We start from the raw sequence: 18,546 nt of genomic DNA on the forward strand, positions 1-18,546 counted from the left end.
TCGCTATTGAATATGTGTTAACAATAAAGACCAGAATAACCATCTGGAAATGTATCGCAGCTCATGTTATTAACTAGATTATCCGTTTATGTCCAGGCTGCCGTCAAATAGATGGAGTTTTGATGAGTGCAGCGTTGGCAAACTCATTTAAAATCATCATCTAAGTGTACATATACATGCAAAGGAAGGTATCATCACCGTCAGAAAAACTGCAACAAGTCAGTAAATGTTTTTAAGAACATAGTTTATACGAACCCATTTAGATTTAATATAGTATATTATTATCAAAAATACAAAAGACGATAATAGATGGCGCCTGTTCCTACCCTGCCTTGCGCTCGGCTTTAAGGAGACACAACAAGGACTGGTCGGCTCGGAGTCAGTAGACTGAGTCTGAGTTGGGTATTCATGTTAAACTGCGGCATAGCATATCAGTGGGCAATTACTTAAAAACTAGCATTAGTCCGGATTAGTACAAAGAGCCCTCCATCCCCAAACACCCCCTCCCACCCCACCCCACCCCACCCCCCGCGCGTGTGAGTAAAAACCGGGAACGTGACGTTAAACCCCATGTGACCTCACCTCTCCATAACTTGAAGCTGAACATGTATTTCAGCAGGACCAGAAGCCCACGCCAACACCACCACAGCGATAGAGGGAGATCAGGCCAGGTTTGCGTGGACGCTGCCAGAAGTACGGAGTGAGTTCTCAATCAGAACGCCACTTGGGGAGGGGATGCTAACAGTGCATGGTGCAAAATTATACATATGGACTCAGTACAAAAGTAGGTTGAAGGTCGTGGGAGTAACACGCTTTCAAAACATGAGCACGTTGAAGTTTACCCTCTACAAAGTCACATCAGCTGATGCAGGCAAATATTTCTGTAGAAGATCCAACGAAGTGATCCCTGGCAGTCAACACTTTCTGGTGGTAACTGATCCCGGTAGGTGATATATCTATACATCTATAGACAGACAGGACATACCTCGCACTGAAAAAATCCAGCGATCTGATTGGCTATAAATGATATATTTTCTCATCAACATCTACTAAATGAATGGCGTCACCTTTTTCAGTGCGGGGTATGTCAAGGCCAAGGTCGTCTATGGCGGACGGGGCACGGCAAAGGGCTTATTGAGACGAATCAATGTTCTAAACTCATAATACCATCGGATTTTTGGGTCGCGGAAAGAATGACGATGGGCGGGCTGACAGATGCCATCGACTGAACAGGTTTTGGCGCCTAGTATTTGTGTACACAATCCTATAAACACAAAAACATCGGTAAGTTTGCAGCACAAATTTTGGCTGTGAATCGAAAAATCGCGATATTTTGAGCTTCTGAAGACGCTAGCTCAAAACGCACTGCTTCGATGTTCTTCAATGTCTCACATTGTAGCTAAATGCACTGGCTTGAAATGAGTGTATAGTTTACAGGGGTATGTACAGTGGACATTGTTGAATTCGTCCACGAACGATCTTAGTTGTCCTCGTTACACCCCTTTCCTATTATCTAGTATACTAACAGGGTGTGCTCATATATTTTGCTATTTTTTGCGTTACAATCCCCTGTGTATAGAGTGACACACACTTTCTCAATACGTTTGTTCAGGACGAATCTATTGCGGTTTTTTTGTTAGATTGGTGATTGTCCCATCTGGATCGGGACTGCAGAATATGGATCATTCTGTCTTTACCTACAAATACTGTAAACCCGATCTCTTTATAATTGGAGGTGATCTCATTAGGATGAGTAAAGTATTAATTTTCGTTAGTGCAAGTTATTTGTGTTCGTGATAGAGTGGATTAGTAAAACATGGCATGTACGTTTGTTTTATCTTTCTATTATGGCAGACCGCCTCCGTGGTCTTGTGGTAGAGCGTCCGCCCGGAGAGCGGAAGGTCCAGGGTTCGATCCCAGGCCGCGTCATACAAAAAGACGTTAAAAGATTGTACTTGTTGTTACCCTGTCTGGCGCTCGGCATTAAGGGGCTAAAACAAGGACTGGTCGGCTCGGAGTCAGTATACTGTGTCTGAGTGGGGTATTCGTGTTAAACTGCGGCATGGTATCTCAGTGAGCTAGCACTATAAATCGGCATCAGTCCGGACTAGTACAAGCAGCCACACACACACATACACGTGCATGCACGTCGCTATATAAGTGCAATAATCTTGGACGCGACGTTAAACCCAATTTCACCTCACCTTCTATTATGGCAGGAACGAAGAGAAGTATTACAAACATATCTTCCATTAAACAAGGTATTTATGAGCCCTATTTTATATGAACCCTCTCATCAAGTTATGTAAAACAACACTGATGTTGTACCGCTCCACTGTCTTCTAGTGCTTAATACCATCACAAACTAAAATGTTAATGCTATTTCTGATATGCTACATATGTGAAATTCCTCATCGAACATTTCTGTATTTTGCATTAAAATTAATGTTCCACATGTTTACTCGTATACATATCACATATAAAAGTTCAAGAATTTTGGAGGTTGGAGGACAAACACGTATGTAATTTAACGTAGTTGAACACTTTGAAATGACTACAGCCTTGTCGCCATTAAACATGTATAGAATGACTTAATCAACCAGTAGGGATAATGGTCCATTTAACATGTGTTTCAGAAAACATCCCAAACGCTGTTGTGGTCGCTGTATCGTGCACTGCTGTTGCTGTAGCTGTTGCTGTTGCTGTTGTCCTCCGACGTCGACGGCGGACGATAAGGCAGTGTCGAGTGTGGCACAATGGACGTGTCTACCTGACGTGATTCCAGAGCAAGAGGAATATAGTTTCGTACAATACAGCATATTATCAAAGCAGCTGGTAACCACGAAAAAAAGATATAAGAACAAACTGTTTTCGATAATTTGTCTTTTGAATAACCAGGTTATTTACCTTCATATCATCCATGCAGGAAACATTTTACTGCCATATAGATCCATCACAGATCCATAAATTCTTTCTCGCCATTAGTTAATTTTCTTTGATTGTTTTTGAAACAAAATGTCATCTCCTGCCCATGGAAGAGACGAGTATGCGGCTCAAATCTCGTATTAGTCCGCTCAAATCCCGTGTTAGTGCGCTTAAATCCCGTATTAGTCCGCTCAAATCCCGTTTTAGTCCGCTCAAATTCCGTATTAGTCTGCTCAAATCCCGTTTTAGTCCGCTCAACCTCGTGTTAGCCTGCTCAAATCCCGCATGGGCCGAGGAAAGCCGTATTGGCCCGGATGGGGTTCTATATGACGCGGACCGATTTGAGCTCATTGCGGATTGTCGATTAGTAATGACTGAAATAGTTTTGACTGGTGTCAGCTAGAATTACGTGTAAGCCCAATGTGATGCCAAAGGTCTGAAACGTTTGCACTGGTTAAATCCACAAGCATGAATATCATTCAGATATGCCTGGAAACATACTGGCGAACCCTCGATAAATGGTTGCCAATATGTGGAGTGAATTGTGGTGTCTTGGGCGATAGTCATGACGAACCCTCGATGAATGGTTGCCACTTTGTGGAGTGAGTTGTGGTGTCTCGGACGACAGTCATGACGGACCCTCGATCAATGATTGCCGCTCTGTGGAGTGAATTGTGGTGTCTCGGGCGATAGTCATGACGAAGCCACGATCAATGGTCGCCTTTCTGTGGAATGAATTGTGGTGTCTCGGACGACAGTCATGACGGACCCTCGATCAATGATCGCCGCTCTGTGGAGTGAATTGTGGTGTCTCGGGCGATAGTCATGACGAAGCCACGATCAATGGTCGCCTCTGTGGAATGAAATGAAGTGTCTCGGGCGATAGTCATGACGAACCCAAGATCAATGCTCGCCGCTCTGTGGAATGAAATGAAGTGTCTCGGGTGATAGTCATGACGAACCCAAGATCAATGCTCGCCGCTCTGTGGAATGAAATGAAGTGTCTCGGGCGATAGTCATGACGAACCCAAGATCAATGCTCGCCGCTCTGTGGAATGAAATGAAGTGTCTCGGGCGATAGCCATGACGAATCCACGATCAATGGGCGCCGCTCTGTGGAGTGAATTGTGGTGTCTCGGGCGATAGTCGTGACGAAGCCACGATGAATGGTCGCCGCTCTGTGGAGTGAATTGTGTTGTCTCGGGTGATAGTCATAGCGAACCCACGATCAATGGTCGCCTTTCTGTAGCGTGAATTGTGCTGTGTGGGGCCACTGGGCCACCCTTGCCCACAGATACCAATTTGCGCTGTGTCGTTAGCATGTGTTTGTTCAACAAAGCAATGATGCATTTCCTGAAACACATCGAAACTGGCAAATAACAAACAGTAACCCGTTCATGTAACTGAGCCCACCAGTAAGCTATGTGATACTAGATTGGAAGTCAGATGGATTGTTAGTCCCTCCTGTGTCTGGCTAGATAAAGAGAACATCGAAACATTCTACTCAGCTCTCTTCATCACATCCCCGTGTCTTTGTGGAAGATTCAGCACTGTCAATCTTAAGTACCAACGTTATCACAACTTCTGTTTGGCAGTGTGTATATCTTGAAAACACGGATTTACTGGTGTAGACATTTTAATCGAATTAATTCCTTTGCAAAAAATAAAATATTGGCGTTCGACCTATTAACATATACATGTATATGTGTTCTGCATTATTAAGCTTCAAGTTTCAATATACACAGGCAATAGCCCCTTAAATATCCTGGTACAAAATGACCTGCATCAATCCATGCTAACGGGAGCGGATGGTCAAACACTGTGATCAGGTTGATGCTGGTCACCGTATCCCAATTTCTTGAAACTATGGCCATGATGTGAATCACTGGATTGCCTGGTCCAGTGCAATATAATGATTAGTGCATGCCTATAATATGTTTTTATTAGCACATTTTAGGCGTATATTATGTTTGTTGTTTAACGACGCACTCAGCAATATTCCAGGTATATGACGCGTGGTCTGTAAATAATTGAGTCTGGACAAGACAATCCAGTGATTTACATCATGAGCATCGATCCACACAATTCGGATCGATGACATGTATCAACCAAGTCAGCGAGCCTGACCACCCGATCCCGTTAGTCGCCTTTTACAACAAGCATAGTCGCCTTTTACGGCATGCATGGGTTGCTGAAGACCTATTCTACCCCCGAATCTTCACGGGTCTGGCACATTTTAGCAATAATCCAGCAATATCAATCAATATTCCAGAAATTAGATTCAGACACTGTACCCATGTGGAGATTCGAACCCGTGTGTTGGGCGTGACAAGCGAATGCTTTAACCACTAGGCTATTTGCCCTGCCTTAAGGAGATCATACAGGGATCAACCGGTTATTTTAGTTATTTGAACGAATGTGTCCTTAATGTGCTGTAACATATCAGGAAACAGTGCGATGTGACTAGTTTCTATTCGGACTGTCAGCTATTTCAACACATGTATGCATGTTATATAATGGCACCATCAGGGAAACTCCGTTAATCCGCGGGTAGTGTCCGGATAATTTGATGTCAAGATTATTGGTTGGTTGGTTGGTTCTTAAACGCCGCACTCAGCAATATTCCAACTATATGACGGTGGTCTGTAAATAATCGAGTCTGGACCAGACAATCCAGTGATTGACATCATGAGCATCGACCAACGCTATTGGGATCGATGACATGCATCAACCAAGTCAGCGAGCCTGACCGACCGATCCCGTTAGTCGCCTCTTATGACAAGCATATAGTCACCTTTTACGGCAAGCATGGGTTGCTGAAGACCTATTCTACCCCGGGTCTTCACGGGTATGTCAAGATTGTGAAATATCACTTATCAGGGTAATGACAACTTAGGATTTGACTTCAATATGTGTTTGAGTTCATGGAGTTTAGGGTTACGTTCGGGCGGTGGGGTAGCCTAGTGGTTAAAGCGTTCCCTCGTCACGCCGAAGACCCGAGTTCGATTCCCTACGTGGGGAAAATGCGTGAAGCCCATTTCTGTTGTCCCCCGACGTGATATTGCTGGACAAGTGCCACCCCCACAAGACAGTGTATTCGTGATGACGGTGTTTTAAGCAGGTTTACCAATATTCCAACAACATATGAGAAATGGGCTTCACACAGTGTAATATGTGCGAAACCCGGTTTTCGGCGCCGAACGTACGCTTCGCGACACGACAACCACTGCCTCGATATTGTTCGTAACTGATATATATGTATGGCTGATGCCCACAGAGATAAAACAATAAAGGTTTTATCAGCGTCTCTTTTACCGTGGAAAAAAACCCTGGGTGATTCGCTCTGATCAGTTTCTGACGCGGGCGGGCGGGGGTCTGTGCATTTGCACTTAAATATTCCATCATTATCCCGTGTATATAAACCTATTACATGTACCTTTATTGAATTTCAACGTTTGGATATGTAATAGGATTAAATTATTCACTGAAAGCCATCACGCCACGTTGTGGGTTGCGCAAGTTCTGAACGTCATACACCTTTGTCGAAGGTCAAGGTGACACGTTGCTATATAAAGAGTTGAGGAAACCGCTCTAGTTCACACTTACCAGATCGAAAATGACAGATACCTTCGTCTTCTTGTTGTTGGGAGCCTGTACCCTTACCGTTGCACAAGATTTCAAGAGGACTATCATAGCTATAGAAAGGCCAACTACACAAGGGGAATATATGTTTCTTCGGGGCGGATCTACGAGTGGACGAAGGATTCCCATCAGGCACAATGTCCGACCAGCTGACAAAACGTCGTTTTTCGCTCAGACGTCCAAGGGTGACGCTACGTTAACGTGGTCGTCCTACGAAAACGGACAGGGGATTTATCGAAAAGGAGGAATAGTGCGGTCGGCCGAGGGGACACCGATGATGTGGACAACGAATGATGAGTAGGTGAATCTAGTGTGAGTGAGTGAGTGAGTGTGTCAGTCAGTCAGTCAGTCAGTCAGTCAGAGAGTCAGGGAGTCAGTCACTGAATCAGTCAGTGAGTCAGTGAGTCAGCGAGTGAGTCAGTCAGAGAGTCCGCCAATGAGTGAGTGAGTGAGTGAGTGAGTCAGTCAGTCAGTGAGTGAGTGAGTGAGTGAGTGAGTGAGTCAGTCAGTCAGTCAGTCAGTCAGTCAGTCAGTCAGTCAGTCAGTCAGTGAATCAGTCAATGAGTCAGTCAGTCAGTCAGTCAGAGAGTCAGTGAATGAGTCAGTCAGTCAGTCAGTCAGTCAGTCAGTGAGTCAGTCAGTCAGTCAGTCTGCGAGTCAGTGAGTCAGTCATTGAATCAGTCAGTCAGTAAGTCAGTCAGTCAGTGAAACATAATTATCGTATATATCATGACCATATTCATTATTCATATGGTAATCAATGAATTGATTCTCTGTGATAGTTATAAAAATAATGAAACCTGGCATGGATAATACAACGAGTTAAATCTACCGACAGTTCGAGACAAGTAAACTGCCGATATTAGACAAAATTCTTCTTGAACCACAAAGGTGATAGTCAGGACTTAAGATGGGGCGGGGGTATGTTTTTCGGGTTCCATTGTAAGTGTGACATAGCACCCTGATGGTGAGCCTGATCCAGACGCGAATAATTCAAGGCCGCCGTTAAAATGTTGCATAATTTCGTATTGCTTGTTTCGGTGTTACCCCGTTGGGATTGCTGGTTATAAACGGTCCCCAGCAAGTTATGCCTGTCTTAAGAGCGACATAATGGATCGAATGGTCATGATCAGTTCTGTGACGGCGTGGATCGTTGCTCACAATATGAGATGAGGGGAAATTGGGTTTAACGTCGCGTCCAAGATTGATGCCGATTTATAGCAGCTCACTGAGATACCATGCCGCAGTTTAACATGAATACCCCACTCAGACACAGTATACTGACTCCGAGCCGACTTGTCCTTGTTTTAGCCCCTTAATGCCGAGCGCTAGATAGGGTAACAACAAGTACCATCTTTCAACGCCTTTTGGTATGATGCGGCTGGGGATCGAACCCCGGACCTTCCGCTCTCCGGGCGGACGCTCTACCACTAGACCACGAAGGCGGTTGCTCACAATATCTGTCACTAGATTGTCTAATCCAGACTCGACTATTTACAAACCGCGGTCATATAATTAGAATATTACTGAACGCCACGTTAAACAAAAAAAAATATTTTGGCGTTGAGAAAAACTCACCAGGTGAGCTTGGAGATAAGGGGACGTACAACAGGGCCACACACTAAATGAGACACATATGAAAAGAGTAAAACCAAATCCTCGGAGCACATATGCAAATTGGGAACGGGCAAAACATTTCAAGTCGCCATGTTTGTCCCAGGTCCTTCTCCACCAACGTCGACACCGACGGCGCTGGGTACTGGGAGCTGAACACGGAGGGGGGCGGCTACTGGGTAGTGGACATCGACATGGACTGCAGCGCCACGCCGGGAGGATGGTTCGCATTCAAGGTATGTCCATGATCCTACTGTTTATGGACCCGTGAAGATCCGGGGTAGAATAGGTCTTCAGCAACCCATGCTTGCCGTAAAAGGCGACTATGCTTGTCGTAAAAGGCGACTATGCTTGTCGTAAGAGGCGACTAATGGGATCGGGTGGTCAGGCTCGCTCACTTGATTGATGCATGTCATCGATCCCAAATGTGTGGATCGATGTTCATGATATAAATCACTGTATTGTCTTGTCCAGACTTGATTATTTACATACCGCCGTCATGTAGCTGGAATATTGCTGAGTGCGGCGTTAAACAACAAAACGACCAAGCAATCTAAATGCCCCCCAAAGAAGATACGAAACGTCACTCCTGATTGTAATAAAGAAGTTGTTCATCCCAAAATCAGGGGCGGTCGGGTAGCCTAGTTCGAATTCCGACATGGGTACAATGTGTGAAGCCCATTTCTGGTGTCCCCCGCCGTGATATTGTTGGAATATTGCTTAAAGCGGCGTAAAACCAAACTCGCTCACTCACTCACAGAATATATTGTGTGAAGCGTTCGTTGAATAGACTGTTAGATGCGTACGTATAATATGGAGATAGCATCGTGATAATGCACCGAGGCGGCCAGTCCTTGTTTTACACCTTATTTGATGCCAGGCGCCAGGCAGGGCAAGGTCTGATACCATCGTTTTGAATGGTGAGGCTGGTGATTGAACCACCGACAAACCACTCTTCGGTCAGAAATTCTTTCCACTAGACCAAGCAGGCCTTCACACGCAGAAGAAATGAGTGCGTCAGTGAGTTTAGTTGAACGCCGCGTTGAACAGTATTTCAGTCACATGACGGTGTCTCAGCTTGATGTGGAAGGAAAGCCTGAAGCGATGGAAGCTTTTAAGACGTCTACCTTTTTGTTGAAACTCACAGGTTTCGGACCACCCGAGTATCTCAAGTAGCCCAGAACCCGAGTACCCAATTATCCGAGTACCCTTATACCCACGTACCCCAGAACTTGAGTATCCTATAACCCGAGTATCCAGAATCCGGGTACCCCAGAACCCGAGTACCCTATAACCCAAGTACCCCAGAACCCGAGTACCCCAGAACCCTGGTACCCCAGAATCCGGGTACCCCAGAACCCGAGTACCCAATTATCCTAGTACCCTTATACCCACGTACCCCAGAACTTGAGTACCCTATAACCCGAGTACCCCAGAACCCGAGTACCCCAGAACCCAAGTACCCCAGAACCCGAGTACCCCAGAACCCTGGTACCCCAGAACCCGAGTACCCTATAACCCGAGTACCCCAGAACCCGAGTATCCTAGGACCTTGGTACCCCAGAGCCCGAGTACCCTAAAACCCGAGTACCCCAGAACCCTGGTACCCCAGAATCCGGGTACCCCAGAACCCGAGTACCCTATAACCCAAGTACCCCAGAACCCGAGTACCCCAGAACCCTGGTACCCCAGAATCCGGGTACCCCAGAACCCGAGTACCCTAGAACACGAGTACCCCAGAACACGAGTACCCAGAACCCGAGTACCCGAGAAACCGAGTACCCGAGAACCCGAGTACCCCAGAACCCAAGTACCCCAGAACCCGAGTGCCCCAGAACCTGAGTACCCCAGAATCCGGGTAACCCAAAACCCGAGTACCCTATAACCCGAGTACCCTACAACCCAGAATCCGAGCACCCTAGAACACGAGTACCCCAGAACCCGAGTACCCGAGAACACGAGTACCCCAGAACCCGAGTACCCGAGAACCCGAGTACCCCAGAACCCAAGTACCCCAGAACCCGAGTGCCTCAGAACCTGAGTACCCTATAATCCGAGTACCCCAGAATCCGAGTACCCCAGAACCCAAGTACCCCAGAACCCGAGTACCACATAACCCAAGTACCCCAGAACCCGAGTACCCCAGAACCCAAGTACCCCAGAACCCAAGTACCCCAGAACCCAAGTACCCCAGAATCCGAGTACCTCAGAACCCAAGTACCTCAGAACCAAGGTACCCTAGAACCCGAGTACCCAGAACCAGGGTACCCTATAACCCGAGTACCCTATAACCCGAGTACCCCAGAACCCAGATACCCCAGAACCAAGATACCCCAGAACCAAGATACCCCAGAACCAAGATACCCCAGAACCCGGGCCAAGCTAGCCCAGAATCCGAGTACCCGAGAACCCATTACGGTGACATACTGTAACACCCATTCCCCCTTTGCAAAGCGGTATTGAATTAATGTTCAATGTTAAATAATACTCATATCTGATGAATGACTATTTCAAGTCAGATTTAACACCACAGGGCTACATGATCGACCTGTACCGCTACAAGTCAGAGTGGGAGGGGAGCTACATTAACCAATATTCCTGCGACGTGAACGGCACCCGTCTCAACATTCCCGGCGCACAGTCATGGAACCACTACGGCATCTGCGGCTACTTCAACATCGTCCGTTGGAATGACGGTAGATGCATGGCGGAGAAAGTTGCCGTTGTAGAGCAGTTTGTGGAGGCAATTAAATCCCCGCCACCCTCCGAATTCATCGCGGAGATTTAGACATCCACTCTGGAGGGGCAATAAATGGAATAAGCCGTGTTTGTTTTTGTTTCTAATTGTTTCGGTATATAACGCGGCGTTATGTTCATAGAGTAAAACCAGTGGTTGATATCATGAGCACGTACTACGTCGTGGGAGTACGACGACAGCAAAATCACCATGTGACAGTCGTTCTTCAACCATCAACAATCGTATGTCAGACACAGTGTTGTAGTGGGGGAATAAATTACATTTTACGCCACATCAGCACTATTCTAGCGTTAACGCCAAATGCATACTATTATTTTTTCGGGGCGTCACGGAGACCCAACGACAAATCTAACGGTGTGTTGGCCGATACACCTCGGATATCTCACGACGAGACGATAGGTGTGTACCTCACTTCGTATACATGTACAGTACTTCATATACATTTTCAGTACTGCTGATACATGTACAGTACTTTTTACACATGTACATTACTTCTATACATGTGCATTACTTCTTATTCATGTACAGTACTGCCTAGTCATGTACAGTACTGCCTATACTTGTACAGTACTTCTTATACATGTACAGTACTTCTTATACATGTGCATTACTTCTTATACATGTGCATTACTTCTTATTCATGTACAGTACTGCTTAGTCATGTACAGTACTGCCTATACATGTACAGTACTTCTTAAACATGTACAGTACTTCTTACACATGTGCATTACTTCTTATTCATGTACAGTACTGCTTAGTCATGTACAGTACTTCTTATACATGTACAGTACTTCTTAAACATGTACAGTACTTCTTATACATGTACATTACTTCTGATACATGTACATTACTTATTAATTCATTAAACATGTAGCGGGGCGGTCGGGTAGCCTAGTGGTTAAAGCATTCGCTCGTCACGCCGAAGAACCGGGTTCGATTCCCGACATGGGTACAATGTGTGAAGTCCATTTCTGGTTTCCCCCGCTGTGATATTGCTGGAATATTGCTAAAAGCGGCGTACAACCATACTCAGACAGTTAAACATGTACGGTATTTCGAGTATCTATACAGTACTGGAAACAGGTAAACACGTCTTATGTATGTACATTACTTTGTATGCATAACTTTATACCGTACTTCTAAGCATCTGCAATATCTGTACATGTATTTTGCTTCCTATGCACAAGTAGTACTTCTAAATTAAGGTGCATGTGTCATTGTGTATACAACTTTGCAGTATTGGATAGATCGTAACATAGTTAATGCAAATAAGGTATTAAAAACAACGAAATTTGCACTTTAGTCCTGTCTGTCAATTTTAAAGAGGGGGCACGGGTGCATCAGTCCTCTGAGGCGCCGCGATTCGCTGTGCAGAGTTGCGTCCCTTGGGCACGCCAGAAACCTATGATTGTGGGTTCGAATCCCGGTTCGCCCCGATTATGTTACTAGGTTTGTCAGCACCAAACCCGTGCTCGTGGGTTTCACCGAAGTGGTAAACGTCTGAGACCTGCATCACTTCAGGCTTTCCTCCCACATTAAGCTGACACGCCGTGATATAACTGGAATACTGTTAAAAGCGGCGTTAAACCCAACTTAAAGGCTGAAAAGAAAATACAGAGGATGATCATGAGAAGATCCACATGTGGCCATGTTGGAGGAGACGTCCTAAACAATTTCACACTTGGTCGAACGAGCCCGACATTCCTTTTGAAGACCTTTCATTTCGTCAAAAATAGCGACAAGATAGTCTTTATGAAGCTAATTTTAGGAAGATTGTTAACGTGGTTGGTGAAGAAAACTTGATAGTGAGAGGACAGCAAGTGGAATTTACGAACAGTCGCTGTAACAGCCGGGACAGCATTCGTCACCACTCGCACCTTTCCGTCACCTGCAACCCATGCTTGCCGTAAAAGGTGACTATGCTTGTCGTAAAAGACGACTAGCGGGATCGGGTGGTCAGGTTCGCTGACTTGGTTGATGCATGTCATCTATCCCAATGGCGTGGATCGATGCTCATGATATTAATCACTGGATTGTCTGGTCCAGACTCAATTATTTACAGACCGCCGTCATATAGCTGGAATATTGCTGAGTGCGGCGTAAAACAACCAACCAACCAACCAACCAACCGTAACCTGCAAGAAGACTCGTCCCCCTATCCATGAATGTTATTATGTGCGAAAATACGACAAACCAATCAGAATGCGCGTATAATTTCAAGTTCTTCGTCAAAGAATCCCTCAGATATAATTTTTGATTTTACATATGTCTTGCATCTAAAAATATACCCAAGACACAGTTAAATGTGTTCAGTCATACTGCATAATACCTTAAGTCCCGATGTTTCTTAAATAGCATCTGGAATATATATGACATATGGGAAATTTCCGCGAATCATTACGCAACGAGTTGACAATATATTTAGTTATGCCCGTTTGCGCTTAGACGGAACCCAGTCGCAAAAAATAGCCACGAGGGGGGCACGAGTCGCTATTCGGCTTGTCCCGGAATAACACGAGTTGGTCACGAGCGCCGGGACAGCAGGCACGAAATTTGCAAGACGCACAAGGCAAGGTGATGCAGCACGTGCAGGTCATGCAGACATGACGAAAACGTACACTGGATCTGAGCAGGGCAACATGCCACACAACAGTCGGGATGACAGACATGAACAACATGGCGGATTGGACAGAAATAGACAACCCAGTAACTGGGGCGACACAAACGGAACGACGTAACAACCGGTATGACAGGAGTAGACAATATAACATAAGAGATGCCGGAAATTGACAGTTATGCAGTTATGAAAGGACTAAAATCTGTGTCATAATGCCGACATCGTATAGGTGGGGGGGGGGGGGGGGGGGGGGGGGGGAGAGAGGGTAAAAGAGCATCGGCTTCATTTTCTATTTTGCATGGGCAGTTAAAACATATTCTTTTTTTCGTCTGGAATCTTTTCAAAACGCCAAGTTTCTACTTTTATCGGCGCTACACCACATCTAAACTTGGCTGAAGCTGAACGGTAGGGCTTAGGCGCATGTCGAAGTAGATAATTGTAGTTGCATATTCTGTTTTAAAAATACCAAGGCCTCATGGTGTCACTTTGATCGCTTTAATTTTATTTTGAAATATAAATTTCCCGTAATTTTAATTATTTTATCAAATTCGATTATTGTCACGTTATTTCATTACATTTTAACGAAATAGCGAGTTTTCTCTCGTAGCTTCGAGTATTTTCTAGTTTTCTCCTTCGTCGGGCAGTTAATGAAAGACCTCGGGCTTCTGCAAATGATAATGCTCTGAAAAATAGCGTTACCCTTATACCAGTAGCCTTCAAAGTGACTTCCTGTTCGGCTTCCCTCAGGAACGGTCGGTAAAAACATGCTCTCCCTCAATCCAGTGAAATCCTAAGAAAATGTCTGGTTATAAGAAAGGAAAAAACTAAACAGTATACAGAAGCTTAATCGATATTTGTTTAGACGACTTTATCGTGACCAGAGCAAGGGCCAGTGTGGAAAATACGGGAAAAATCTCGACCCCAGCAAGGACGGCCATCATGACACACGCGACTTGGAATAATGTTGACATGAAAAATGTCATAAAACATGCCCTTAAAGCTCAAACAGGAAAAATACAGGGTGAAATTAACATTTTTAAACATGGTTAAGGAGCTTGACGACAAAACGTGAAATTCTAGAGGCGGCAGTCTTTAACGCCGAATTATTTTTAAAACATAAGGCTAAAATTGAAAAGTTGGAAAGCGAACTGTCACGAATGAAGAAGGTATTGGGACACAAGAGATGGAATCGAGAAAAAAAACAACTTTGCTTTTTTACGGTATAGCAGACGAAAACGGAGCAAGACCGACAAAGTCCTGTTCGCTTACGTGCTTCGATTACCTCGTACAAGTACCGATCGATCCGAGTAAGTTTAGACCAGATAGGCCGAAACTGATCATGTTGATGACACTATTAATACTGCCCCTTGGTCAAACAAATGTCTAAAGTTTGTATAATGTGACATATGTAATTTACCGAGAAGGTTAATTATACATATTAAATGTGAATATTCGGTTTCAAGGCATACATGAATATAAATTAGGAGAAACAACGCAACTTATCTGTCACGGCGACCTTCACATGGTATATGGTGTCTCACAGCCAGGTCACACTACAACTGCCCATACAGATTTTTCAAATCAAATTTTCGTTTTTGCACAATATCTGCGGGAACTGGAGTAGTGAATTGTTACTCGGAGAGTTATTTCCCTTGTTCGTTTCAATTATCTCCCCTTTCTTAACAGCCATGGCGGATAGCTACCCACGTGTACGTGTACCCCATTCCTGCAACAATGTATAAGACCAATGGCAATAGGAGATTTAAATTCGAAATTTATCTATTATTATGTGGCTGTGTAATGTATTGTTAAAGTATACACGCAATTTTAGAATTAGTTAGTATCTGTGTTTGAAAATATACACTCATTTTTTTCACAGTGAAAGTAGGAAGCTCACAATAGTGTGAAAGTGATATGCCGTTATGAGGCCTTCGTTTTACGAGCGAAATAGGCCTGAGTTATCCCCCTTAGATTATGACGTAATTGGTGCCAATTCAACTGGGTCCCTGTCTATTCTCAACGCAAAAGATATCAAGGACCAGTTTGCGGTAAAACAACATGGTCTACGACACACTCCGGCGCAGTGGTGACTCAGCATAACACAATTCTGGCTGGCATCTGAGATGCTAGAATCACAAAACTGTACCTACACCACGTGAAGCGGCTCTAACAAAGCATGATGACGTCATAATGTTTATCAATTGGCACCAATGACGTCATATTGCAAGGGGCATAAGCCATGGTGTTTTTGTTATGAAAATAGAACACTTGGTAAATATGAAAAATATAAATCGTTTTAGTGCAAAAAATATGTTAATTAAATATGATGTTTTCATATTTTTGTCTATGACACTTCTATGTTAACACTTTTAATGTGGAAAAAGTACAAGAAAAAATGGTTCATTTCCGTGTGAACTTGCCCTTTAAACAATTATTGTAACTGTATTACATTGTTTCAGAATTGCATTTTATTTGGACCATGATGAGTTGTCAGTGTCAATGCTGTGCGGCGTTATAATAACACACAAATAACATCATGATAACACCGTATGTTTTAGTTCATAAACATTATTATTAAAAAAGTGTTACATCATATATGTGAATGCCGGTCGTTAGGGAAGTCAATGAATTGAGTGATCAGGATGGTGACGTAATTGATTGTATGACAGCCCCCGGGATGGGACGTTGCAAAATATGTGGTAGCTTTGGCTAGTCCGGATTTGACTTTATACAAGATGACGCCATACAGCTAGAATATTGCTCAGTACAGTGTTAAACAAACAATCAAATATTAATATGATTGATCCATATAAAAGTATTTTTTTCATTATAAAACGGAAAGGAGGAAAACATTAATTATGCATACACATGATAAACTGAACCAAATTAAAAACTTCACAATCCTCGAATTTTAACATTTTGACCAGTTATCATTGTGGGCCCTTATTGTGTATTTAAACAGTAATGGCCACGTATTGTCTACAGATAACACGCGTTTTTGTGCAGGTGAATCGATCAAAATCATGTGCACAGCACTATAGTGGCAAAAGTGTTTTTTCACGTGCAACACGTGGCCATAATACCGCACGTGTTTTCAGCCATACTTGTCAGCAGTCATTAACAACAACAAAAAAAGACAAGAAAATAAAATTCATTTGTCATGCCACGCCTTTCAAATGTGCAACGTGAACGTGCCATCGGCATGTTGCAGACGGGAACGTCCGTAGCTGAAGTCGCAAGGACGATGGGTTGTAGTCGACGGACTGTTTATGATTTACAGACGCGTTTGCAGCAAACGGGTACCAACACTGATTGCCCTCGGCCAGGTCGACCAAGTGTGACGTCACATGCAGAGGATCGTCAGATTGTCTTACGTCACCCCCGTAACTGATTTTTGACGGCTACATCAACCAGAAATGAATTGTTTAGGGGTTGACTGAGTGCGCAAACTGTTCGAAACCGTCTGAGAACTGCTCACCTTCAAGCACAACGGCCATACTGCGGGCCGATTCTGACTCAATTACACAGACGTCAACGTCAATTGTGGGCACAGCGACACTTACGATGGACTCATAGGAATTGGAATCAAGTCGTCTTCAGTGATGAATCCTGATTTAATCTTCGATTTGCTGATGGTAGGGCGAGGGTGTGGAGGCGCCGTCATGAACGTTACGCCAAGTGTTGTGTACAGGAAGTTGACAGATTTCGAGGCGGAAATGTCATGGTGTGGGGTGCTTTCTGTGGCAATTCACGTTCCAGGCTTCTTGTCATCCGTGGCAACCTCAACGCTGCTGCTTACCGCGACCAGGTACTGGCACCAAAACTTCTGCCTTTTATGGCAGCCGGTTTGATCTTCCAACACGACAATGCCAGACCCCACACAACAATTTTGACAAGGAATTTCCTTCAGAATGCGGGAGTCAAAGTCATGGACTGGCCGTCAAGGTCTCCCGACCTCAATCCCATCGAACACGTCTGGGATGCTCTTGGCAGAAGTCTGCGCACTCTCCAGAACCAACCACAGAATTTGCAAGATCTTGGCACCATTTTGCAGCAAAAATGGTGTCGTCTTTCCAATCACGTGTTCACAAGCATCACAAGGCCCATGCGGAGGCGTTGTGTGGCAGTTGTCAACGCACTTGGTGGCCATACACGCTACTGAACTAGTGTGCCATCAGATTCTCGTGCTTGGGACTTATGATTTAAACTGTTGATGTTATTGCCGAATACCCTAGGTGCTGGGAACTAATTATGGTTACCACCGTTAATCAAAATCCTTCTTTGGACATTAATGATTAAAAATTACCTTCTCCGATACATTTGTCCGTTGTATATCATATATGGGACTACTTTTAAAGAGACCCAGTATATATATTATAACAGGTTTTAATCTTTGACATTTCCCTAGAATGAATTTTACATCTCCAGTCTGGTGAATGTCACATTAACAATGAGCAGGCAATGAGACAACCTCACGCTGTGTATGATGAATAAAGCACGGGCTATTTTTGACTCATCGCTGTCAGATTGCTTCAAGGAAACAAAGGTGAATGGTCGTCGTGGTACATTTCACTCACTGTTAAGATGCTAGGGGTCCTGAGCATCCAATGCTTGTCGTAGGAAAAGACTAACTTACTTGATGCAGGCATCGTGTCTCAATGTGTTTCAAAAATCACAAATTGTACGGACTGACAGAAACACCAAATTACCTCCTTGGTGCTTTAGATATTGGTTCATAATGTGGAATATTGTTGATTGCAGGGTTAATAACAAACCTACAATACAAACAAAACACAGCAAGACTTATTCATCACATATATATACAACCAGAGAGCTCGTCTTGCCCATGGCTATATATTCACACAACCACATTACTGCATCAATAACATTACCATTATATATATAATGTTATTTACATAACTTCCAAAACTCCACAATATCTTAAGTTAATTTAATTCATCCAAGTTTAAACACAAACTCAAAATCAGAC

The 18,546-nt window shown here is 44.1% G+C and overlaps 1 protein-coding gene across 1 annotated transcript; it reads left to right on the forward strand.

The window, feature by feature from the left end:
• The first annotated feature begins 6,541 nt into the window (after window positions 1-6,541).
• LOC139457665 (alpha-amylase-like) lies at window positions 6,542-10,969 on the forward strand. The gene is made up of 3 exons (XM_071239019.1): window positions 6,542-6,864; window positions 8,288-8,417; window positions 10,715-10,969. The coding sequence occupies exons 1-3, from the start codon at window positions 6,542-6,544 to the stop codon at window positions 10,967-10,969; spliced, it is 708 nt and encodes a 235-aa protein (XP_071095120.1).
• Window positions 10,970-18,546: the final 7,577 nt, after the last annotated feature.

Source organism: Haliotis cracherodii, unplaced genomic scaffold (assembly GCF_022045235.1).
Source record: "Haliotis cracherodii isolate W230 unplaced genomic scaffold, xgHalCrac1.p SCAF_12, whole genome shotgun sequence".
NCBI classification, from domain to species: Eukaryota; Metazoa; Mollusca; class Gastropoda; order Lepetellida; family Haliotidae; genus Haliotis; species Haliotis cracherodii.

Excerpts from the sequence above, each read along its gene's own strand:
- LOC139457665 (XM_071239019.1), top strand. The coding sequence starts at position 6,542 with ATGACAGATACCTTCGTCTTCTTGTTGTTGGGAGCCTGTACCCTTACC. Across the intron at positions 6,865-8,287 it reads ATGTGGACAACGAATGATGA|GTCCTTCTCCACCAACGTCG; the intron begins GTAGGTGAATCT and ends TGTTTGTCCCAG. Across the intron at positions 8,418-10,714 it reads GAGGATGGTTCGCATTCAAG|GGCTACATGATCGACCTGTA; the intron begins GTATGTCCATGA and ends TTAACACCACAG.